General features: G+C 40.4%; 1 protein-coding gene across 1 annotated transcript; it reads right to left on the bottom strand.

Annotated features, from left to right (window-relative positions):
- Positions 1–2288: 2288 nt before the first annotated feature.
- Positions 2289–26560, bottom strand: LOC132883510 (signaling lymphocytic activation molecule-like). The gene is made up of 6 exons (XM_060917221.1): positions 26453–26560; positions 9673–10008; positions 6280–6576; positions 4981–5091; positions 4824–4897; positions 2289–4680 (listed from the first exon to the last, which is right to left on the bottom strand). The coding sequence occupies exons 1-6, from the start codon at positions 26484–26486 to the stop codon at positions 4603–4605; spliced, it is 930 nt and encodes a 309-aa protein (XP_060773204.1). The 5' UTR covers positions 26487–26560; the 3' UTR covers positions 2289–4602.
- Between the last annotated feature and the right edge of the window lie 650 nt (positions 26561–27210).

The raw sequence follows: 27210 nt of genomic DNA on the forward strand, positions 1-27210 counted from the left end.
GAGAAATCCAATCCTACATGCACAAGTGAAATCGGGCTATTGTGTGAGGTGCATTGTGCACCCGAGCCACACGTGGCGCTACACGCCCCATCGTGTTGGTACACTTCCGGTTGTTGTCATGAAGAAGAGCTATAGCGTTGCCAGATACTGCTGACGTTTTCCAGCCCAAAACATGTTCAAATCCGCTAAAATGCACTTAAAACCCCCAATCTGGCAACACTAGCAGTTCCGTGTTCAAGCTGTTAGGCTTGCTCTAACACAGGGGTTTTCAAAGTGTGGGAGAGTCAGCCCCCCTCGCAGAGCAAATAAACAACATCGCCCCCCCTTACAATTTTTGTTGTTGCTATACTTAATGTTCCATTCGTATTTAAAAAAAAAAATGGTTGTTGTACACATTTTTTTTCTTTTTCACATTTTAAACATCTATGCTTTTTAAAACATTTTGTTTTACACATTTTAAACATCTCATAGCATCGTTAGCTAGCACCTCTTGGCAGACAACACACTGTAGCAGTGGAGCATCTTCAGATCCAGTCCATGAAAATCCAAACTTTAAATAATCGTGGTCATACTTCCTTCTTTTTCCAGTCCCCCAGGATTCCGCGGGCCTTTTTTGTGATTGTTGCGGGCTAAAATGTCTGATGTTGCGGGGGTTTCCAAAAAAATTGCGATGAAAGTTGCGGTGTTTAGGTTTTTGTTGCGATTACATTGCGGGAGGAAGTGAAAGTTGCGAGAAATTGTTGCGATTTTCTCTTTTTGTGATTAAAATTGAGTGATATGTTAAATATTGGGGCAGCACAGTGGTGTAGTGGTTAGCGCTGTTGCCTCACAGCAAGAAGGTCCTGGGTTCGAGCCCCGGGGCCGGCGAGGGCCTTTCTGTGTGGAGTTTGCATGTTCTCCCCGTGTCCGCGTGGGTTTCCTCCGGGTGCTCCGGTTTCCCCCACAGTCCAAAGACATGCAGGTTAGGTTAACTGGTGACTCTAAATTGACCGTAGGTGTGAATGGTTGTCTATGTGTCAGCCCTGTGATGACCTGGCGACTTGTCCAGGGTGTACCCCGCCTTTCACCCGTAGTCAGCTGGGATAGGCTCCAGCTTGCCTGCGACCCTGTAGAAGGATAAAGCGGCTAGAGATAATGAGATGAGAGATGAGATGTTAAATATTAAGTTATTACTGAAAAACTATTGATTAAAAAAACAAAGACACTGAGAAATGGTCCTATAAACAACTTTACCAATATAAAAGATTACCAGGACTAAAAAATTCAGAAAAATAGGCTTTACTTATCCAAATGCACCTGTTGGTTCAAAAGTTAAAGTGCATAGAACCTCACAGCACAACATGAAGTTACCTTAAAATATAATGTAAATGCCTCAAGCTTTCATGTAAGAAAAAAAAACTATTAATACTAGTACTGTGTGCAGGCAGTCTCTCCTGAAGACTAAATTAAACAATAATTATAAACTAATAAAATAAATGGCTCAGGCTTCATAGAAGAAAAAAAAACAATTTGAACAGAATCTCACAGTATGATGCTGAAGCTGCCTAAACAATGGAAAATAAAATACCATTTTTGGCAAAAATGTTGGCATCCATTAATTTCTTGTATTAAGTAAAAAAAAAAATAAAGTGCACACAGTCCTTCACTGTAAACATAACACTTTCAGTAACAGAATTTAAGCCTATATAAACACTGACTCACACATCATGCAATGTTGCCAGATACTCCAGTCCAAAATATATTCAAAACCCGCCAAAATGCACTTGAAACCGCCAATCTGGCAACACTGCGCGCATGCTGCTTCTCTTGAACATAGACATCCGGAAGTAAGGCGGAAGGTAGTTTGTCGATGTCACCTCAAGACGACGCCAACGATTGGTCAAATTTGCGGGAAAGTTGTGGTGATTGGATATAATTGCAACACCGCCCTGAATTCGCGGGGATTGGTTGAATTTGCGCTGAAGTTGCAAATCGCAACATCCTGGAGGCTCTGTTTTTTTGCTTGGCCATCTCCTCACTCCCTGTAGCTTTAGGTACTAAAAATCGATCCATTTTGTCCCTCATATTGCGCCCCCCCTGAAGAACTCTGGCGCCCCCCAGGGGGGGCGCGCCCCACACTTTGAAAAGCCCTGCTCTAACAGACTATGGCTACAAACTGTCCGACGCAGACCACTGTTTTGTAAGACAACTTATTTTGCACAATAATATTTTTCTAAAGTCCATTTTTTGCTTACAAAATTTTTTTTTTTTTTGCTTACAATTTAACTTGTCTTAATAAACACACAAAGTTCAATTGTTTTGTTTTTATTGACATTCTTCAGATGTTGGACACACACATATATATATATATATATATATATATATATATATATATATATATACACACACACACATACACACACACACACACACACACACACACACACACACACACAAATACAATGACTTGTTTATGTACACAATTCACAGCTATGCAACAGCTGTACAGATGTATTTGGTGATACAGTAAGTGAGCTAAATTTTAACAGTGCAAACAATGCCACAAAAAGAAAAGATTCATGATTCGTTGTCATGCCGACCGAGGCTGTTGTGTTTCCCGCTTGTGGTCTCGTCACTCATCACTTCCGGAAGTAGCTCGACAACTAGCTCGATAGGGTTTACATGCACAAAGTAGCTCGGCAGAAATCGCATAATCTAGGTCGTGTAGCTCGATTCTGAGAAATCAAGTTCGGTTCAATTTCAGCCGAATTAAGGTGTATACATGGCATTTTGAACTTCGATTTCAGTCGAGCAACGGCAGAAATTCGATTCTCTCTATGTGCATGTAAACGTAGTGACAGAGCTCTGTATCTGATCTGGACAATACGGCTGTAACCCGAGAAGCTTAAACACTGAAAGGCAGCTGGGAAACTGAAGCTGATGATTCATTTAAAAACCCTGATGTGTTCCAGTAAATACCCTGAAACATTTTCTGATGAGCTTGCCTTTCTGACACTTGGTTTTTAGCTGGTCATGATTATATAATGACAGCATGCAAATTAGGGCTGTGCGATGTCCCCTTAATTGGCATCGACGATGTTTACAGTGCAAACATCGTGATGGACGATCATATCGTGGGCGGGGGATTTTAATACCACATTATTAAATATATTATTATTATTATTATTAAAAGTATTAGATACTCATCCGAGGCTTTGGCACATTAAGAAAAAAAAGCGCTAGGTGATGTGGAATATTTGGTCTTGATAACGGATATGTGGTCCAGCTGCAACATGATGCCCTATATGTCAGCTACCGTACATTATGTGGACCGAGAGTGGGCAATGCAGTCCAAATGCCTGCAGACGAGTTTCATGCCAGAGACACATTCAGCGGACAATTTAGAAGACGCATTGCGCGAGACACTTGCCGAATGGAAAATAGAGGAGAAAAAGATCGCCGGTATAACAACGGGGCGAATATTGTCACAGCCATCAGGCAATTGAAATGGCCGTGGTTAAGTTGTTTTGGGCACAATTTGAACCTGGCCATAACCAACTCGCTTGCGCAACAGAGGGCCAGTACAGACCGAGGGTTTGGAGTTTGCCGAGCAGTCAACACTGCGTTTGCGCACAGCTGGCTTCGGAGAAATGAGCTGCGCAAAGCGCAGGTGGAAATGAACCTCCCCGAGCACTCACTGATCACGGCAAGATATTAATCTGCTCTAACAATGAAAGACTAGTATTCAAACTATGAGAAGAAACTACACTTAAGCTATTACTCATTGTTTATTTACACCATATCAATTGAAGATGCGTTTCGGCCTTTAGTGCGCACTTGAACGCGCTAATTTTTCCAATTTATTAGTGTTTGAATTATTGCACCAGCTTTTAAAATCATGATTTAATATTGTTTTTTTTTTACTGTCTTTACATTTGTCAGAATCACCTTCATTCTTCCATTTGGTTTGACATTATGGCTTAGAGTGGACCATTTTGAGTCTGAAAGTAGGCCTATTTACCAGATTAAAGTTATTTGACTTCTGCTGAAGTCTGCGCTTCACTGCCGTTTGATAAGGTGAAATATTTCCCGACTGTTAATAGTGGCTATTTGTTTGAACAACATGACAAATTTTACATTAAAAGTATAGTGTAGGCTAAAAAATGAAGTCAAAATTTATTATTAGTAGCATACTGTATTTGTGTAACCACATGTTATGTTCACTAGCACGTCCCTGCACCATAGCCTACGTGAACAAGCGGTAATAGGATATTACTTTATAATGATTTATATAATTATGTATTTATAATATGTTATATATTTATATATTAAACAAAACTAACTAACTAAACTAACAAAAAACTAACTTTTTAGATTAAATAGGCCCAGATGATACCGTATATGCATGATTATGACAGGAGGGGGCGTGGTATCACGATGGTGGCTCTCCATCGTGATGGATGACCACCATCGTCGATGGACGATGGCATCGTCTATCGGCACAGCCCTAATGCAAATATTACACTAATATTAAACACTGATGCCTGAAGACATGCCCCAACCCTGCAGGATTTCTCAGCACAACTCAGTAAAATAATAAAAAGGATATTGTGATGTGATGAATTATATGGATCGCTTCACATGTGAATACACCACTGAGTCAGGCTCTGCTTCAACAGGCGTTATTCTCGAGTTTTCTTCCTGTAGAGACACAGTATATTTCAGTATCGGAATCAGGGTGAGACTTCATCACTCCTGTGGAACTAATGTGATTTTTATTCATCCAAATCCTCTAAAGTATTCCACATCATGATCAATTTCAGAAGTTTTATTTAGATATTTACCTCTTTAACCCTCTCTTCACTGTGAAGTGGAATTTTCACATCAGCGTAAGTCAGTTCCTCAGGTTTTTCAGACACTAAAGACACAAATCTGATTAAATTGTATGAAACACATGTAAAAACTAAACACAACACATGAACAGAAAGCTGCATTACTTACTTGTTTGCCTTTTGCATTTCAGAAAAATCCACACAGATACAGATATGATTAACACAAAAAGTCCAGCAGATATCAGGGCAGGAAGCAGCGGATAGGAACGATCAGTTTGTCCTGTGAAGGTAATGATATATTTATAAATTATTTTATCTACAACCTCAATTCCAAAAGAAGTTGGGATGCTGTGTAAAACATAAATAAAAACAGAATATGAAGATTTGCCAATCATGGAAACCCTATATTTGATTGAAAATAGTACAAAGACAACATATCAAATGTTTAAACTGAGAAATGTTATTGTTTTTTTAAAAATACATGCTCATTTTGAATTTGATGTCAGCAACATGTTTCAGAAAAGTAGGGACGGAAAAGGTGTAATGCTTAAAAAAAATTATTCGGTTAATTGGCAACAGGTCAGTAACATGATTTGGGGATTTAAAAAAAAAAAAAAAAGGCCTCCCAGAGAGGCTGAGTCTCTCAGAGGTAAAGGTGGGGATGGGTTCACCGCTCTGTGAAAGACTGCATGGGCAAATAGTGCAACAATTTAAAAATAAAACATTCCTCAATCTAAAACTGCACAGAATTCGGGGATCAAATCATCTAATGGTACAAAATATCATTAAAATATTCAGAGAACCTGGAAAAACCCTGTACACGAGAGACAAGGCTGGAAACTGACACTGAATGCCTGTGATCTTCGGGCCCTCAGGCGACACTGCATTAAAAGCAGAAACGTGTCTGTAGTGGAAATCACAACTTTTTTTGGAATGGGGGTTGTATATGACAGACATAAGATTAGTGCTTGGCGATATGACAAAACATCACATCACAGTACCTGAAGACCTGATGTGTATCACAATATTTCAGTATCATAATATCTTGAATTTGAGGATCATAAAACACAATATCTTAGAAAAAAATGTACTGTGGTATAATTGATAACAATAATGAGATGAGATCAGATCACTTAGCCCTACATAACTCGTACTAATCCCATGATATTTTGATTCCTGCCTCAAATCCATAAGAAACCTGTAACATGATGCTGCAAGTGATTAATATTCCATTGCATATATTTTTTACGATGTTATTAACTCCACTGAATATGTTCATGGAGCAAAGCTCACTGAGACTTTCACACAAACATTTAAACTAGTGAATTTTTCACCAACCAGACTCACAGATCATCAATAATGAATTTATTTTACATCTTAATCTTCAGTCACCTCTGTCTCAGTCCTACATGAATATTCATGATTCTGTTCTGTTCAGAGTGATGATGGTTTCGACTCTCTGACGTACCCGAGTTATAATTACAGAGCTGTGCGATGTTGAGAGAAGTTGTTTTATTGATGGCAGGGTTTGCAGACACACAGATATAAGAGTTCCTGTTATTCTCTGGGTGTTGTATCTGAAGTGTGAGATTGAGGGGAACACTGAGATCTGTGTTATTGGTGATGGAGATTCTCTCATTCTCTCTGTACCAGGATAACTTCACATCTTCTCCATTCTCCACAGAGCACAGGAGGAAACACGGCTCTGTAGAAGACACGCTTCGCTTTCCTCTTTGATTTCTGATTACTGGAGCTGATACTGGAGCTGAGAAACAGAAACACAGATTTACAGTAAAACACAGTGACAGGGTGGTGAGAGTTACTGTTAATGTCGAACATCCATGAAACAGCTGTAGACAGTCATTCGGTCATAAACTTCCCCTTCAGTCCGTCACACAGTGCTGCACGTGCTGCTTTATCTTCTTACAGTTTCCATGTCATTTGTTTTGGTCTCCGGCTCTGAAATGTCATTGGTTTGTTCCTCTAATGTGTTCACCTCTTCTGTGTCTTACTTTAATTAGTTACAAGTTATTTATACCCTGTTGTTTCTCTTCCTCTTCATGCAATTCTGAGCCTTGTTCTAGCTTTATCCCACTTCCCCTTATTCCAGTTTTCTGACCCTGGCATGTGTTATTGTTTTGGAATATGGATTTCCCTGTGATTAGTTTGCCTGCATGTTTATGAACCCGTTCTTTCACTTCTGACTGAAAATACTGGAACGCCCTTCATAAGATACAATGCCTCAGAAACAACGCCTTCATCCTATCTCCTTTCACATGCAAACTCCATTATTGTATGGATAAAAACACAGAATAGATTATATATTTTCTTTCACGGGCGGCACGGTGGTGTAGTGGTTAGCACTGTCGCCTCACAGCAAGAAGGTCCGGGTTCGAGCCCCATGGCCGGCGAGGGCCTTTCTGTGCGGAGTTTGCATGTTCTCCCCGTGTCCGTGTGGGTTTCCTCCGGGTGCTCCGGTTTCCCCCACAGTCCAAAGACATGCAGGTTAGGTTAACTGGTGACTCTAAATTGACTGTAGGTGTGAATGTGAGTGTGAATGGTTGTCTGTGTCTATGTGTCAGCCCTGTGATGACCTGGCGACTTGTCCAGGGTGTACCCCGCCTTTCGCCCGTAGTCAGCTGGGATAGGCTCCAGCTTGCCTGCGACCCTGTAGAACAGGATAAAGCGGCTAGAGATAATGAGATGAGATGAGATTTTCTTTCACACTCAGTTTTCCATAATGGATACTGTGACTTCCCACTTGACTGTATTTAACAGAATGCTACAGAAAGACTTGGGTGCAAACCATTTGAGACCAGATATGATGAATAATTAAGAAGGTGGGGAGTTCATTGTTGTGAAAAGCCCAAATTGAAATATTGGCAAACTACATGGCACAAGTCGAGCTGCATCATGTCTGTGCTGAGAGTCTCTTCCTGTTTCTGGACATTTTTGTTCAAGCAAAGTCTATGTAATATTTTTGCTTATACAGTGGGGCTGCTGTATCTGCTGAGTTGCTCAAGCATACAAGCCTGACCCCTCGAACTCCAGTTCCCACATAACCATGCACACCTGCTTTCAATTATTACTCCCTTTATTTAAACCCCGCTTTTTGTTAGTTTTTATTTTCCATCCCAGTGCTCATTGTGTTCCTCACCACTACTATTATGTTTTCATGCCTGGTGTTTGTTGTTGCTTTGATGATCCTGTGTAAGGCTACAGTCGCACTACAGCTCGCGATAGGTTTGTGAGTACTTTGCAATGAAAAATTGGTTATATCACCACCAATCATGTGATGCATGGCGAATGTTCTCTAAGCTTCGCGAGGAGTTTTTTGGTGTGTCGCTGCCTTGCGAGTGGTCAAAAACGTCTCAAAAAATTTCAGCGCATGCGTTGAAATTTGGTGCTGATGTTTTCATCGGCAAACTAAGCGGCAAATACTCATCAATAGGTCTGGGAATATGTCCCGAAGCTCAAGAAAGCATCACTGCCAAACGCCTCATTTTCACTGAAAACCCATCACAAAGCATCGTGAGCTGTTGTGTGACCGTAGCCTAAATTAAAGGTTTCTGCACTTGCATTCATCTCTGCACCTCAACCCTGATAAAACCCTTAAGTGGAAAATGTCAGAATCCTGACAGACAGAGACAGTCACATAGCTTTATTACATTGTCATAATTGTTTTATTTTATATTAGTTACTGTTTTTGATGTTATTGTGTGCAGTTTATAAATGAAACTATCATGGGTATATACACGTAAAACAAGCTTTATATACAGATCTCTCCGATCCACTGTTGTGGTTTTCCTTGTTAGATCTTGGAATGTATCCCCTGTGGATATGCCACTCTCACTGTATCTGCAGATATTTGCTACTTGTTTTGAGTCGCTGCCGGTTGCTTTACAGTGAGGCAGTCTGAGTGCAGTCACAATATCACTACATCATTTAAGCCTCGGTCACAACCGGCCGTATGTGCTCCTACGGCCGGTCTACATGCAAAAAACGCAAGAAACGCACAGAAGGCGCGCGTGAAACGTGCCGATTTTCGAGCCGCAGAGGTTCTTTGTCATGTCAAACAAACCCTACGGGCGCTTACGTTTTTTCAGGTTGCAAGACAAACTTACGGCCAATGTGTGTCTTTCTCCACGAACAAAAAAAAATGCAGCGATTTGGGAAACGCCAAAAATCGCACGGCCAAAAAATCGTACGTCCGGTTGTGACCTAGGCTTTAGATCTCCACCAGCACTGTCACACCACGTAAATCTGATGGTTCCGATTCCAACTGGAGCCATAACGAATGATTTCTGTAAATTTTATGAGGTCACCAGAGGGGAGACTTTTCCATTTTACTCTCATTCACACACAATACCATTCCAGCATAATAACGGAATATTTACAGTTTTCTGTGTGAGTGGGAATGGGGTAACAGAGTTTAAACACTTACATTCTGGCTCTCACTAGACATTACCAGTTCCCTACACAGCCCCTCCTTTTTTTTTTCTTTTCAAAGTTAAAACAATGCAGTTTGTCATTTTGAGCAGTGAGTGTGTATGTTTAAAACAATGACCGAAGATATTTGTTAAAATCATTGGATAGTTTCAGACAGTTTTGTCTCTGCTCTCTTTTCCCAAGTGTCTTTCATTATTTGAACACTTGTCTATAAGTTTCCAGGTTTGGCAGAAATGATTATACAGTGTTTATCCTCACAAAACGTATGTTAGTATAAAAAGATTATTTCATGGCAGCTTCAACTGTAAATGATGCAGTCTGACTCCACACTGCTCTGATTGGCCTTTATCATGTTGATGAAGTGAGGAGTCTGAACATGGACAGGAAGGAGACATGAAACTCTTTTACTCACCATAAACACTGACACTGAAAGTCCTAGTTGAGAGACGTAGAGTAAGAACGTGTAATAAATAAACTCCAGAAAGGTTTCTGCTGATGTTCCTGATGGTTAAAGCTCCACTGATTCTGTCCAGCTGCAGTCGCTCTTTAAATCTCTCACTGATTTCTGTCACAGTTTCTCCTTTAAACACTTGACTGAACAGTATTGCATCCTCTGCTTTCTCAGGTCCATAATACCACAGGATCTGAGCATCACTCTGAATTCCAGTTATCCCAGTATGGAGAGTTATAGTGGTTCCTTCCACTTCCTGCAGTGTGACCGTCTCGTCTCCAGCTGCACACAGTAAACCTGCATCACAGATTCAGAGTCAGCGTTACACTCCCAGATATGATCACATACAGTCCATTAAAACTTTACTGTGGTTCAGATTTGTAATTTCAGATGATGTTTTTAACTCACAAATGTGACAATATTACACTGCTGGAAATCTGATCTATTCTGTAAATATATTATGATGTACTACAGTAGTGCCTTTATTACTAGATGTGTTACAATGTAGCTAAACTATATATAATGCTTTGCAAAAATATTCAACCCCCTTAAATGTCATCGTTTTCGACCGAAAATCGCGATCTCAGACAACACGATTTTGGGATCGTCAAAGCCGCGGTTTTTCTCAGTGCTCCTAAACTGACCCATGTTTTGTCTTGTCAATAAATTGTCCTCATTTTTTAGACTACAGACAAAAAAATTACGTTCAGGAAAGCCTTGTGGCACTCAGTGTGAAAGAATTTTGTGAATATCTCCTTCCGTTTTCGTGTAAATCCCCGTTGTTTGGAGGGAGCACTGCGAGGAGAAACTGCGCTTTCTCTGTCTGAGCGCGCGGGTGGGGGAGGGGCTGCTCGCTCTCTCTCACACACACAGGAGGGAGGGGCCCTGCAATAGCGACTGCTACAGCCACTGCATCACTCTTCTTTCCCCACAGGGGAATTGTTGGCTCTAGTTATAATTTATAATGCTTATGTACATTATTTTACAAAAGTGCAATATTTTGATGCTGCTGAGCCATTGATCAACCTTTTTTTATGTCTGATATGTTGTAGATGGGAAAAGTAAAAGAAGCAAAAGTTTACTTAAGAAAGATGGCTCTCTTTTTATTTTAAGTTATTATAACTTGTTCCTCAGGCACTCAATGTTAATAAACAGGCCTACATTTGAAATCTGTTGACCTCAGTTTTCATTCTTGCATTAGCTTTATGGAATTCATTGTATTAATTAATTTGCACAAACTTGATTTAAAGAAAAAAAATCGTGGTTGAAATCAAAATCGCAATATCTGCCAGAAAAATCGCAATTCAATTTTTTCTTAAAATCGTTCAGCCCTAAGTCACGTGTTTGTTAGCAACTTTGCAGAAAAAAAAAATGTACAGACGGATTTTCATGAAAATTTTACTAGATACGTGTCCTGGCCCAATGAAGAACTTAAATTTTGGAGGTGATCTAGAACTGCGTCTGGATCCAGAAATTTTTAAAAGGATATAGGGCAAAAATGAACATTTTCAGTCTTGGACTGTGTTGTCTAACATTGTAATAATACACAACAATAAAAAACAGCCCAATAATAATAATAATAAGCAATAGCTTATCTATCTTTTTTCAGGGAGGTGCTCAAAGTACACTTGCTATAGTCAGGGGGGGCCCAGATCGCAAATGTTTGAGAACCCCTGATATAAAAGACTATAGAGTGAGCTCATTGGTAAAACGAACAGAAAAAAAAAAAAAAAAAAAAAAACACTGACACTACTCCGCTGCGCCATTATTTACGTCATTACTGTCGCACAATTAAAACATGCCAGGTCAGTCAGCTAGTAGGTTTTCAAAATAATAAATACATGCATGAGTTTTCGTGATAAATACAGTGTGGGAAATAAGATCGGACCGGAGGACATTGACTGGTAATTTTTGCATCTGTCCGTCTGTATTTAGCGACCGTAGATTGCGGAAAGCTTTAGCGTGAGCCCTCCCTGATGAAAAATAAATGTGCTAAGTGTACTAAAATGTAGCATACTTTTGTGTACTTGAAGCCACACTAATCATCAATATACTTCACGTGTGTTTATGATTAGTTAACTTGAGGCATGCTATTTTGGAACAACTAATTTTGTACTAAATATATTTTAATTGTAATTAAATTGTAGAAAAGTGCAACTTGAAGTGTATTTAGTGTACTTTTATGTGCTAAAGTGGAACAACTTAAAGTATATTTTGTACACTAAGTATATGACTTTATATGTACTAATATGCTTAATTAGTACTTTGCATTATAAGTACCTTAAAAATTAGTACACTTTAGAAATTACACAACTTTCACTTAAAGTATATTTTAGTATAATGTTTCTATAAAGTGTAATATAGTATAATTATTTTAAAGTGTGTTAAAAGTGTTAGCGTGAAAGCATGATGTTAGTATACTTATATATTTACAAAAAGTACATTTTCAATATACTATTGAAAATATGAATATACTTTAAATACAATAAAGTACTTTTTTTTTTTTTCACCAGGGCTACCTGTAGCTCCAACTGCTCGTGTGTGCAGGGATTTAAAAATTCATACTGTAACTCAGCCACCAAAGGTCCTAGCCCCGCCAAAATTTACAGGCACCTCCCTCTCCCCCGAGTGGCACACTAAATAAGACAATAATATTACACTCAGTATTCACTGTTGTTTTTACTGCATGATGCAGCTGAACTAGTGTTTTAGGTTTGACGGTATCTGACTGATCCAGTCAGTTAAGAGTTCAGTTTACATGACACTTTGCAGTACAGTATTAAGTGCCAAACTGCCGATCAATGGTCATATTATGTGCATTTTTTTTTAATTCATAATAAGAATGGCAGTCATGGTCATATGCTTTGGAGGACGTAGATTTATATTTTAATAGAGTTTTTATTTTCTTCTATTTTCTAAGTTCTAGTGCAGCAGGTTTGAGTCTGAATGCCAAATGATATGACCATGTCTAGTTTGAGTCATTTTAAAAGTCATTTTTTTATGCCCAGTTCAGATGGCAGAAAGACGCATGCTGCGACCTGCGATCAGTCGGGTGGCGACCGACCACCTTCGTCGTGGTCAGACGTATTGCAAGACGCAGAGTTTTTAAGCTGAATCTTGTCACAAGCCAGCCGGGAACATCTAGGTCCTTATCCGATCTTTCACCTCTTTCCCTGGTTTTCCCCGAGCTTTCCCCGCGCTGTGGCCAGCACACCTGTCTGTCATCAGCTCATCCACGACTCTATATCATACCGCTCAGACATTCATTCGGCGCAGGATTGTCTTCGCCTCAGGATATGGTTTTCGCCCTTTTCCCCCCTCCTGGTTTTTGTATTCTTTTATTTTGTTACTTTGCTGCGCGCTGTGGAGTATTTCGCTATTCTGTGGATATCTTTTATTGGGACTGTGAGTGCATTGTTTTCCCGACACGAAAGCGCTTTAAACTTTTGAACTGTGTTCTTTGAACTGAGAGCTCTTTCCCGTTTCGTTTCTGGACTCTATCGTGCTTTCTTCCTTTTGCGCTCGTTTGGCAGCTGATCTCTAATCTCCGTTTTTTCCGTAATTACCTGTTCCTGTATTTCTCCCATCAGCTCCTCCCCTCCACCCGGATTAAGACCTGCCTTCTACGTGTCAACCTGCTATTTGCACCGATTGGAAGCGAATCGCAGCTGAAATGCGAACAGATCGTGAGCTACTTGCGTCAACCTATCTCTACTAAAGACCCTCTGCAACACTCAGCCATTATCTGCGTCATCATGCGTCTACGCAAGACCAGTCTAGCGTCTACCTGCGATTTTGTTATTGCAGGTAGATGCAAGTAGTTGAAAACTAGCTGCAGTCTGCCGTCTGACATGGGCATTACAAAGTTACTTGGAGTCTCATACTCAAAATTTTAACTGTATTATGTAAGAATAGTTGTGGTGTTAATTACTAAATTTCTTATATACATACTATAATTTCTTATAGTATAAACATAGTATAAAAGTCATTGTTGACAATGTTTCATGAGTGTTATTATAGTACCTATATACGAGTACCACTAAGGGTGTTTTCACACCTGGTCCCCTTTAAAGGAACCAGACTCAGTCCTCTTTAAGTGGACCAAAAAGTGGACCAACAGAAAAAGAACTCGGTTCTTTTTGTGTTCACACTGTGAATTTATTACAAAGAGGACTGGGTTCTCTTTCTGGTCCAGTTAAGCTTTGATGGGGCCTCAGTCCTCTTTCTGTTCACACCAGGTCCTCTAGAGCCCTCAGACCCCCAGTGCACGGAATTCTGGGTAATTTTCTCTTGAATCAAAATGTCTGCTGCCATGCTTGCCCTGCTGTATTCTTTGATCAAAATAGTGCGGATTAAGGAAAATAAATTAGTGTATGTGTGTATATATATATATATATATATATATATATATATATATATATATATATATATATATATATGTTATATTATTGTGGCCAACTCATCAGTCAGTAAGTTCAGAGAACTGTAAAGCGGCTGTGGTAAGTTCCAAAAGGAAGTTGAGTTTCCCTGCTACAGTCACGTGACCAACTACTTCAAACGAAGAAGGTTAAACTACAGTGAAAGGCGAAGTGAACCCGGTGCGCTTTTTGTTCACAATGCGCAGATTAGGCGAACCGTACCATTGATTTTTAGCGAACCGTACTGAGACCACCTCCTGAGGTGGTCTCAGTTCGGTTCGCGTTAAAGGGGTCTGGGTATGGTTGGAGTGTTCACATATGCACAAAAAATGCTGAGTCATCGATCTGAGTTCGGTTAGATGGCTGAAAGGGACCAAGTGTGGAAACACCCCAAGTTGTCACCAACTGGAACATCCCGTCCCCCCCCCCCACCCACCCCACTTTTTCCTCGACGTGGAACTGACCTGTGTGCATGCTACTGTTTTCTTTGATAGAACTTTAAGCATGTTTTTCTTGAATCTTCTGACATTTTCTTGGAAATTATATTCAATTTGTAGTGTAATTAGTAACTAAATGTCTAGTGTAATTTGGCCTTTGAAGATCACAATGTACCTGGAAATAGCTGAGAAGCCATCTCCAGGCATCTAAAGCCCTTCAGCTTCTGGGGCTCTAAGGCAGGCCCCCAGCCACATTGTTACAGGACAGACAAGTCTGAAACGTCTGTCTGTCCAAATTTCAGCCTGTCCAAAAGGCCAAAGGCCTGGAACAATCTGATTAAAACTGGTCATTTCCCATGCTGTAAATCCATAATATTATTATACTGAGCGCATTTCCCCACATTAATAAATACAAAGTACTTTGTGTCTGCTGCATCTTTCAGTTCTTTTAAATCAAGGCTGAATACTTTCTTCTTTGCTGCTGCCTTTTATTAAATCAAATTTGAGGTTTTTGATTAATTTCTCGCTCTGCACTGTTACTTTTATTCTTGTATTTTTTCTATTCTCTTACTGTTTTTAATTGTACTTGAATGTCTGTGTTTCTTCCTCTATCCATTCATCCCAACACATTTTTTTTTCTTTCTGCGCAATCGCAATGCATGATGGTACATATTGCTTGGTTAGTGACCATTGGTTGTACACTACTTTTCATGGTGCATGCATTGTGGGATACTTTGAGTGCATTATATAGGGTGTAATAATTCTCACTATACATTTGGACAGCACTACAAAATGGCAAATTCACTATATAGTCCACTATATATTGAGTAGTAAGTGACTTCAGACACAGGGAATGCCTCAGCAGGTTTCTGTTTTACTCAGGGGCTTTTCACACCCTTGAAAGTGGCCAATCAGCATGTCCTTTTAAACCTGAGCATGAGTACTATTGGCTAAAATCAGTGTCAATCACATAAGCGGAACCGGAAGCTAGAAACAACCATGTTTGTGAGGGCATGTCTATACCGGAAGTGGGTTTTGTATCTGTATTACATGGTGAAAATGACTATGAAACAAGGAATATTTTGTTTTTGAGAGAAAATTAACTGTGCAGCCTTGTAGAAGACATTTGTGGCTTTGAATATTTGGGCATGTTTTTGAAAATTTTTTTGTGATCGCTATGAGTTTGAGAAGAGGACACATTTTATGGGGAAAAAGATGCATGTTTGAGTGTGAGATGGGTAAATAAACAATTATGTCATCGGTTAAACTACAGTCTTCTCATTTAGTTTTTTTTTGGGTAGACAATGATTTTTAATAGCAAAAAATTAGACATTCTGGCAACGAAAACGTTTAAATGGACGATTTAAATGACTAGTCATGACTCAATGCAGGCAGCAGGGGGCGGGAGAGGGTTTTTCTGTGATTGTTTTCTAGTGAACTGAAGGACACAGGTGAGTGACATTAGGTCGGTTTGTAGCAGTATTAGTGATAAAGCTGGTTCACTTTTTAATAGTTCAGGGGCTTCAAAGTTTGGGAGAATAGCAGGGTACAAATAATTTACAGCAGGGTGCAAAATGGTAAAATGTCTGCCAGCGGCAGACATAATGCACGCAAAGCGTGCAGAGATAGATAGATAGATAGATAGATAGATAGATAGATAGATAGATAGATAGATAGATATGCAAGTACGAATTTTTCATGGGGCGGGATGGTTTGGAACAGGCCATCTAAAATTGGGATAACATTTACCCGGGACAGGTATTTGAGGCGGGTCGTCTAGCTTAAGCTTGATTAGCGTTGTTACGCACGCCAGTGTTTCATCTCTATCTCTAGCCGCTTTATCCTGTTCTACAGGGTCGCAGGCAAGCTGGAGCCTATCCCAGCTGACTATGGGCGAAAGGCGGGGTACACCCTGGACAAGTCGCCAGGTCATCACAGGGCTGACACATAGACACAGACAACCATTCACACTCACATTCACACCTACGGTCAATTTAGAGTCACCAGTTAGCTTAACCTGCATGTCTTTGGACTGTGGGGGAAACCGGAGCACCCGGAGGAAACCCACGCGGACACGGGGAGAACATGCAAACTCCGCACAGAAAGGCCCTCGCCGGCCACGGGGCTCGAACCCGGACCTTCTTGCTGTGAGGCGACAGCGCTAACCACTACACCACCGTGCCGCCCCACGCCAGTGTTTCCCACAGAAATTTTGGAGACTATGGAGGAGGCACGGGGGTTGTTTAAAATTGAGTGATATGTTAAATATTAAGTTATTACTGAAAAACTATTGTTTAAAAAAACAGACACTGAGAAATGGTCCTATAAACAACTTTACCAATATAAAAGATTACCAGGACTACAAAAATGCAGAAAAATAGGCTTTACTTATCCAAATGCTCCTGTTGGTTCAAAAGTTAAAGTCCATAGAACCTCACAGCACAACATGAAGTTACCTTAAAATATAATATAAATGCCTCAGCTTTCATGTAAGAAAAAAACTATTAATACTAGTGCTGTGTGCAGGCAGTCTCTCCTGAAGACTAAATTAAACAATAATTATAAACTAATAAAATAAATGGCTCAGGCTTCATAGAAGAAAAAAACAATTTGAACAGAATCTCACAGTATGATGCTGAAGCTGCCTAAACAATGGAAAATAAAATACCATTTTGGCAAAAACTTTGGCATCCATTAATTTCTTGTATTAAGTAAAAAAATATGTTGCCAGATACTGCTGACGTTCAACAGCCCAAAATATGTTCAAAACCCGCCAAAATGCACTTAAAAACGCCCAAATTGGGCGGGAAAACGCGCAATCTGGCAACACAGGCGGCAGTAATGGCTGCACTCGTGTCGAGGATGTAAACACAGTTGACGCGGCAACGGACATACATGACATCTCATCTCATCATCTCTAGCCGCTTTATCCTTCTACAGGGTCGCAGGCAAGCTGGAGCCTATCCCAGCTGACTACGGGCGAAAGGCGGGGTACACCCTGGACAAGTCGCCAGGTCATCACAGGGCTGACACATAGACACAGACAACCACTCACACCTACAGTCAATTTAGAGTCACCAGTTAACCTAACCTGCATGTCTTTGGACTGTGGGGGAAACCGGAGCACCCGGAGGAAACCCACGCGGACACGGGGAGAACATGCAAACTCCGCACAGAAAGGCCCTCGCCAGCCATGGGGCTCGATCCCAGGACCTTCTTGCTGTGAGGCGACAGCGCTAACCACTACACCACCGTGCCGCCTCTGCAAAACATAGTTATGAGAAATATTATATAAAAACAAAATCCATAAATTCTGGCAGTGTAGCTTCATACTTTTTAAAAAACACATAGTGCTGTTAATATTGCCACTTGAATTTGAGAATTGTTTTGCTTAGAGCAAAGCTAAGTAGTTTCTGCAAGAAAATTTGAATAATTTTGCGTAACATTAACCCATCAACTTGTCAATTCTCTTGAAGGGTGGCAATACTTCTGGAGTTCAATGTGATGTACAAGTCATTTAGAATGAGTGATATTTTGCACAACAAATAAATAATAGCATGTACATGCAGGCCACATGGTGTATGACAGGGTTGGAGCCCTTGGAGAGATTTTTACCTACCCTGCCCCCCACCTCCAACCCTGAACAGTAAAACACCACTTCGTTTTCTAACTGAACACTTTAGTGCAAGAAATACATGATTAAAAATAACAATAAAGAGCAGAGAGGCGGTGGCTCAGTGGTTAAAACTCTGGGTTACCGATCATAAGGTTGTGGGTTTAAGCTCCTGAGTAAGGCCCTTAACCCTCTCTGCTGCAGGGGCAGAGCCAAGGGGTGGCCAGTGGTGGCCAAGGCCACCGTAAATTAATCTTTGGCCACCCCTCTGGCCACCCCCAACACCGCTTAGTTCTGCAAAAAAGTTGCAGACGATGTCTGTATACAGTTGTTCCCATACAGACGCAATTCAACAGCGCACCGTCAAACCAGTAGTTCTCCACCCAAACAGTAGGTGGCAGTAATACACAACTTGAATATCAACCACCAACAACACAATTACAGAACAACAAGTAGCTGTCTATAGATGACTTACAACCACATGATCAAAATGTTCTACGTCATGAGCATCCGCCATGATGGTGGATATACAAAGCAACTAGGATGGCAGCCGCTGAAAGCGTGTCTGCAAACAGTGTTGAATTCTCTCAGTATTACCACAATCTGAACGATCGAGCAAAGATAGATTTGTGTGGTTTTGACCCATATTATTTTTAAAAAAGTCAGGCTTTTCTGAACATAAGACACTTCTACTGACCATCGAGTACGAATACAGGTTATTTTGTCCAAAGCCTTTTTCACACGCGCTGTTGGTTATTTTATATTTCAGGTATTTGTTCGTTCGAAAAAAGGAGGAATTCTCAGTGGAATTTGACCAAAACACATTTTTGTAAAGCAAATAAGTGCCATAGTAGGGATCATGTTAAATCTTTAGGCACTAAGCAGCCTTGTTTGCGGGTGCTTTGTTTACGAATCCCGGGCCAAGGTGCAGTCCTACCGACCTGATACCATGCTCTTTCCAAGGGGGAGGCTTAGAGGGAGGTGCCTGTAAAATTTGGCTTCGCTGTGAGCTCTGTTGGCCGAGTTATTTGGCTGAATAGTGTTAAATCTTTAGGCGCCGAGCAGTGCTTTTGCAGGGTTTTCATTCACGAATACCTGAAATATAAAATAATTGATAGTGCATATGAAAAAGGCTTTGGACAAAACGTCTTAACTATTGGACGAAATGGTCACTGGATGACTTGTCCTGATCCCCTCGTCTCCTCTCCGTACTAAGCCTCAGAGTTTCCTCTTTCCGAATCACGGACGGAATTCTAAAAAAAAAAAAAAATAATAATAATAATAATAATCGGAACATGCCACAGTCACAGGTATAAGTACCTATAAGTATCTTCTCTTGATATATTAGTGTGTCTACATTTTTAAATTATTGTGTGAGCCTTATCAATTAAAAAGGCACAATTTTCACAACTTTTTTTTTTTTAAATCAGCTTAGTAATACATTAAAAAGCTTATTATGCAGGTCTTCATGATGTAATTCTACATGGCAGTCACTGCCTGCCCAAATTAATGAGTGAGTGACCAAGAAACACCACTAGACCTACAGCGACTTGCCACACAGAAAAGTAACAAGAAGATATCAGTTTATGTGCCACCCCTGTGTGAACAATAGTCTCAGTCTGGCCACCCATAGAAAAATTGTCTGGCTCCACCACTGTCCAGGGGTCTGTATCATGGCTGTGCTCTGACCCCAACTTCATAACAAGCTGGGATCTGTGGAGAAAAGAGTTTCACTCTGCTGGAACGTATATGGGATAAATAAAGGCTTCTTCTGGATAAGGGAAATGGCACAGTGAGGATCCTCTTCTTGGACTTCTCGAGTGCCTTCAACACCATCCAGCCCCTTATGCTTCAGGACAAACTGAACAGGATGCGAGTGGACCCCTGCCTGGTCACCTGGATCTCCAGCTACCTCACCGACAGGCCGCAGTATGTCAGGCTGAAGGACATCACGTCTAACACTGATTAGCAGCACCGGAGCATCCCAGGGCATGGTGCTAGCCCTTCTTTTCACCCTGTACGCCACGGACTTCTGCTACAACTCGGAGCTGTGTCACATTCAGAAGTTCGCTGATTACATAGCCATAGTGGGGTGTATCAGGGACGACAGAGAGGAGGAGTATAGGAGCCTGGTGAGGGGCTTTGCCATTTGGTGCAACAGGAACCTTCTGCAGCTCAGCACCTCAAAGACCAAGGAGCTGGTCATTGACTTTGGGAGGTCCAGACCAAGGTCATGACCAGTTCTGATCGAGGGAGTCGAGGAGGAGGCTGTGGATTCCTACAAGTACCTCGGGCTGTGGCTGGACAGCAAGCTGGACTGGACTTGCAACACCAAACACCTGTACAGGAAGGTACAGAGCAGGCTTTACTTCCTGAGGAGGCTGCGGTCCTTTAACATCTGCAGGAAACTCCTGTGGATGTTCTATCAGTCCGTGGTCGCCAGTAGGGGTGGGCAGAATTATCGATACGGCGATATATCACGATACTTTGTCTTCCGATTCAATATCGATACTCAAAATTTGAATATCGATATTTTTTCAAATAATAAATCATGTTTCAGACGGGTTGTAAATCCAGTACGACTTCCGCACCTCCGCTCCGCAAGGTGTCGCTGTGCCGCTACCTCACTGCAAGGCACTCTTCTTCTCTTTTTTTCCCGGTGGTTGCAGTGAGGAAAAAAAAAAAACAAGCAAGCATGGCTGTTAATGTAAACCTAGAGACGCCGCCGAACTTTAAGGCAGATGTTTGGAGGCACTTTGGATTCCAAAGGAAAGGAGAAAAAAAAAAAAAGTGAGCTGGACAAAGAGTACGCACTTTGCAAAACCTGTTTCGCTCCAATTAGATATTCAGGTAACACAACAAACTTGCGAACTTACTTAGCACGACACCACCCCGACATATTAGCTCAGCTGGAGCCACCGAAACCCGACCCGAAGCAAACTACACTGGACAGCGCCAAAGTCCTCCCGTCTACTTCAGTGATGTGTGACTTACTGTAACTGTGAACTTAATTTTGTCATTTAAGACCAAAGGCAAGAAGCTGCACTTTATTTTGCATTTTCAATTTTAGTGTGTGTGAGACACTGCATTTTATTTTGAGTATTTACTCAAAGTTCAGAAGAAACGTGATTCACTGAGGTTTCAATTCAGTTTCAGTGTGTGGACACTGACCCACACTGCACTTTGTTTCATAATTGTGCTCAGGGAGACTAAGATGCACACTGCACTTTTCAATGTGTTCCAGACAGTGTGTTGTTCCTGCAAATATGTTGTAACTTGCGCTTGTATAGTTACAATAAAATGGCATGGATAATTAGAATTACATTGTTTTGACTCAGTTTGTCCCATGAATTATCACTATCATCTGATGTACATACAACTCGGATTTTAAGATGCATCATGAGTTTACATTTTTCAGTGAACTATGTAGAATATCGCAATATATCGCAGTATCGTATCGTGACTCAAGTATCGTGACGCGTATCGTATTGTGACTCAAGTATCGTGATGCGTATCGTATCGTGAGGTCCTTGGCAATACCCACCCCTAGTCGCCAGTGTCCTGTTTTACACTGTGGTGTGCTGGGGAGCAGCACATCCAAGATGGACACATCCAGGCTGGACAAACTGATCAGGCGGGCCGACTCTGTGGTCGGCATGAAACTGGACACTCTGGTGATGGTGGCAGGGAACAGGACTATGGACAAACTACTAAACATCATGGACGATGCCAGTCACCCTCTGCACACCGTCATCAGCAACCAGAGGAGCCTGTTCAGTGACAGAATGCTCCTTCAAGTGCAGGACTAACAGACTTTAAAAAAAAAAAACTCTTTTGTCCTTCACGCCATCAGACTGTACAACTCCTCTCTGGGGGGAGGAGGGGTAAGAGGAGGACAGAGGACGGGAAGGAGCAGTAGCCTAGCCTGACAAAAAGCAATACTGGACAATGTGCAATACTTCTCCTGCTCGACTTTTTTTCATATCTTTAATATTTGTATATGTAAATATTTAATTTATCTAGAAGTTTTCTCTATTTTCTATTTCTCCTGTAGTGATGCTGCTGGAATTTTAAATTTCCCTGAGGGAACCCTCCCAAAGGGATCAATAAAGTTTTATCTAATCTAATCTAAATACTTTAAGGAATTGTTAACAGAGAGGCAGAAAGTGCAGTGCTAGACTTCCTTTTCTACAGGAACTTTTGGGCCCCTGAGATTTTGCACCTGAGCAGCCACTGATGACACCTTTGCCACAGGCCAGCTCTGGTGTACAGTATAAACTGTACCCACACACACTTGTGGGTTTTCTGTGAAATGCACAGGAACAGCTTAAGTGAGAGACAGTTTTTAATCCTCTGACCTACTGCAGTATTGCTGTAAAGATCAGCTACATTCTACATCCTGCAAACATCCCATTATTAACTCGTAGCTTTAACATCAAACTGTGTTAAAATCATATTACAGACATCATGACATGTCATTCTCTTAAACAAAACAAAAACCGACAAATGTCTCCCATCTCATCATCTCTAGCCGCTTTATCCTGTTCTACAGGGTCGCAGGCAAGCTGGAGCCTATCCCAGCTGACAACAGGCGAAAGGCGGGGTACACCCTGGACGAGTCGCCAGGTCATCACAGGGCTGACACATAGACACACAACCATTCACACTCACATTCACACCTACGGTCAATTTAGAGTCACCAGTTAACCTAACCTGCATGTCTTTGGACCGTGGGGGAAACCGGAGCACCCGGAGGATACCCACACAGACACGGGGAGAACATGCAAACTCCGCACAGAAAGGCCCTCGCCAGCCACGGGGCTCGAACCCGGACCCTCTTGCTGTGAGGCGACAGCGCTAACCACTACACCACCGTGCCGCCAACTGACAAATGTACTAATATGATATTGTAGTATAACCTACAGTAGTGTCGGCTTCAACACAATTAACATGTTTGGAGAAGGTTTATCTCCGAGTTCACATGAGGAAGTGATCTCCGAGTTCACATGAGGAAGTTGTTGCCTGGAGTTTGTCTCTTGTGGGTGTATAGCAGCTGACACTGCTGTTGCTAGTGGACAGTGTGTGTATATACAGTGCTCAGCGTAAATGAGTACACCCCCTTTGAAAAGTAACATTTTAAACAATATCTCAGTGAACACAAACAATTTCCAAAATGTTGACAAGACAAAGTTTAATATAACATCTGTTTAACTTATAACAGGAAAGTAAGGTTAATAATGTAACTTAGATCACACATTCTTTCAGTTTTACTCAAATTAGGGTGGTGCAAAAATGAGTACACCCCACAACAAAAACTACTACATCTAATACTTTGTATGACCTCCATGATTTTTAATGACAGCACCAAGTCTTCTAGGCATGGAATGAACAAGTTGGCAACATTTTGCAACATCAATCTTTTTCCATTCTTCAACAATGACCTCTTTTAGTGACTGGATGCTGGATGGAGAGTGATGCTCAACTTGTCTCTTCAGAATTCCCCATAGGGGTTTGATTGGGTTCAGATCAGGTGACATACTTGGCCACTGAATCACTTTCACCCTGTTCTTCTTCAGAAATCCAACAATGGCCTTAGATGTGTGTTTAGTCATGTTGGAAAAGTGCACAACGACCAAGGTCACAGAGTGATGGTAGCATCTCTTTCAGTATAGAGCAATACATCTGTGAATTCATGATGTCATCAATGAAATGCAGCTTCCCGACACCAGCAGCACTCATGCAGTCCCACATACGTAAGGACACTGCCACCACCATATTTCACTGTAGGCACCATGCCCTTTTCTTTGTATTCCTCACCTTTGCGATGCCATACAGTTTTGAAGCCATCAGTTCCAAAAACATTCATCTTGGTCTCATCACTCCAGAGTATAGAGTCCCAGTAGTCTTCATCTTTGTCAGCATGGGCCCTGGCAAACTCTAGGGGGGCTTTTTTGTGCCTGGGCTTTAGGAGAGGCTTCTTTCATGGACGCCATCCATGCATGCCATTCCTCTGCAGTGTACGCCGTATTGTGTCACGGGAAATAGTCACCCCAGTTTGGCTTTCTACTTCTTTAGATAACTGCAGTGAACTTGCATGCCGATTTTCTTCAACCCTTCTCATCAGAAGACGCTCCTGTTGAGGTGTTAACTTCCGTGGATGACCTGGACGTCTCTGTGAGATGGTTGCAGTTCCATCTTTCTTAAATTTTTGTACCACTTTTGCGACAGTATTCTGACTGATAAGTAAAGCTTTGCTGATCTTCTTGTAGCCTTCACCTTTGTGGTGTAAAGAAATTATTTTCTTTGGGAAATTCTGAAGAGACAAGTTGAGCATTACTCTCCATCCAGCATCCAGTCACTAAAAGAGGTCATTGTTGAAGAATGGAAAAAGATTGATGTTGCGAAATGTTGCCAATTTGTTCATTCCATGCCTAGGAGACTTGGTGCTGTCATTAAAAATCATGGAAGCTGTAAAAGTACTAGATGTAGTAGTTTTTTTTGTTGTGGGGTGTACTCATTTTTGCACCCTAATTTTGCACCACCCTAATAAAACTGAAAAAATGTGTCATCTAAGTTATATTATTAACCTTACTTTCATGTTATAAAGTTAAACAGATGTTATATTAAACTTTTGTCAACATTTTGGAAATTGTTTGCGTTCATTGAGATATTGTTTAAAATGTTACTTTTCAAAGGGGGTGTACTCATTTACGCTAAGCACTGTATGTATCTCACTTAAACACAAACTAAAGCAGGAATCAAAAAAATTGGTAGCCTTATTTATGTTACATTATCAGCTTCGTACTAACTTTGTTGGCATATTAGATTAGCAAAATAAACTAACAGAAATAGGTGCATACACTCACCAGAGATACCAATGCTACTTCATTTCGAGATTTATTTTCCTTCCTAATGTCTTTATACACATTTAATGAGATGTCCTATATACGACCTGAGAAGATGAAACCATGATTCTTCCATTCTTGTGTTCAACAGTAAATGGAAACTAAATGAAGGTAGGAACTAAAGTTGTGGGAAACTAAAAGAAATATTAGCCCAGACACACCATACACTGTCAGAAAGAGAGGTACAGTAGGAGTTCATTTCTGTCCTCCAAGGTACAAGCTACTTGCTTGGGCTCATTATTGGACCTTCAGGTAACTATTTGTACCGTTTTAGGGCCAAAAAGGTACAGGTATCTCCCCAAGCATGCATATAAAGGGTACAGATAAGTACCTACAGTATGAGCTCTCTAGATTTTATATAGAGCTCAGTGGCTCTACCTCGTCATGCTTTTTTTTTTTTAAGTGGTTCAACAGGTTTGTGGTATTACCACATCCAGTTTATTTTTAAACAACTGGAACGTAAATGTGAATCACTGCTGAAGTCAATGCAATCATCATTCCTGTGTCACAAACAACAGGTCACTAACAAAATTAGTTTAGAGTGTTTTTGCTAGTTTTTGTTTTCGTACTTATAAGCTTGGTACTAAAATACTTGTAGTATCTTGTTTTCTTACACTCACAATGATGCAACAGAATAAAAGTCCAAACCCCTTTTGGAGTTGTTTCAGGAAAAGTCGCAGTGAAATGCTGAGTTCTCTCCTTTGAAGTTACAGTGTGAGAATTCTCAATACCTGCGCGTGAACTAAGCTTATTCAGGCTTAAAGTTCAAATCCTGTTCAGAAACTGGATTATTTAAGCTTATTTATTATTTTTTTTAATTATTCTATTCAGGTTGATTTTGTTTACAAACATTAGAATTACTTCCTCATTTACATAAGCACACAAAGATGCAATAGAAACATGTCCATGATCTTTCCACCGTGCTCACCTGTGATGATAATGTCCAGGTTTTCCTCAACTTGCTGATAGTGTTAAAAAAAAAAAAAGCCCATCTCAGCTGCGTCATCAGATGACAAGATCGGGGGGGTCTTCCGGTTGATTAATTAACCAATAACTGTTGTAACTGAAACTCACCTTTATAAAATTGTTTTTTTTTAAATTGGTAAATCTGAAAAGGTGTCGATAATTATGAACTGTGGGGAATTGTAGCCGCCACTCTATCTATATAAAATATATTTTGTACTAAATATAAGTCTATGTAAAACAAATTTTAAATACAAACTATTTTTGTGAGTACCACATACCGATTTTTAAAAATCATCTGGATGTCGATACTTGGAAAACGGTCACGTGATCTAATACGCAAAATAATCGGGCAGCAACTCTTTTTTTTTTTTTCCCAGTAAAAGTTTGAGTAATAACTCTTACCTGATATGAAAAGAAACAGTGATGGCGGAAACATGTTCCCATATTACTTTAGTCTTCACATTCCTTAATGTCTTTGCGAGGTTACAGAGCGAACAAGTCTTTCCAAATGAATCTTTCTAAATGAAACTTTCCAAATGAATCTTTCTAAATGAAACTTTCCAAATGAATCTTTTGAACAAATGAATCTTTGGAAGTCAACACAGATCCATTTGCACACAGATCCATTCGTCATATCTGTTTTCAGCACGTAAAATGCGTGAAATTAACATTTCACCATTGTAAATAAATGAAAAGTAATGCAACACAATCACCACACAGACTGTTGGGTTTTATAAGAAATAACTAAATTATGGGGATCAGTGTTGAAACACCATTTATTTCTAATGGACAAAGCCAAAGAATGAATCAGTGAGTAAAAGATTCGAATCATTTAGTGACGTGAACCAAATGAATCTTACGTCCCTATGATTAAACTACAGATTGAGTTGGTTGGTTCCTGGAAGTGTGCAGTGATTTTTTTTTCTTCCCCTCCAAAACTTTATTTAGAACATATAGGTACAAACAAACAAGGCACTTCAAAGTCACATACAGTTCCTTCTTTTGGTTGAGTAAAATAAAATAAAGTAAAATAAAGAATAAACAAAAAGGGCTTTCTTAGATTAACTTAAAGGTATCAAGTAATGAAAACAATTTAAGGGCTTTTTTTTTTTTTTAAATTAAATCATTAATCAGCTTTAACGACTTACTTAGGACCTTAA

Source organism: Neoarius graeffei, chromosome 3, assembly GCF_027579695.1.
Source record: "Neoarius graeffei isolate fNeoGra1 chromosome 3, fNeoGra1.pri, whole genome shotgun sequence".
Taxonomy (NCBI): Eukaryota; Metazoa; Chordata; class Actinopteri; order Siluriformes; family Ariidae; genus Neoarius; species Neoarius graeffei.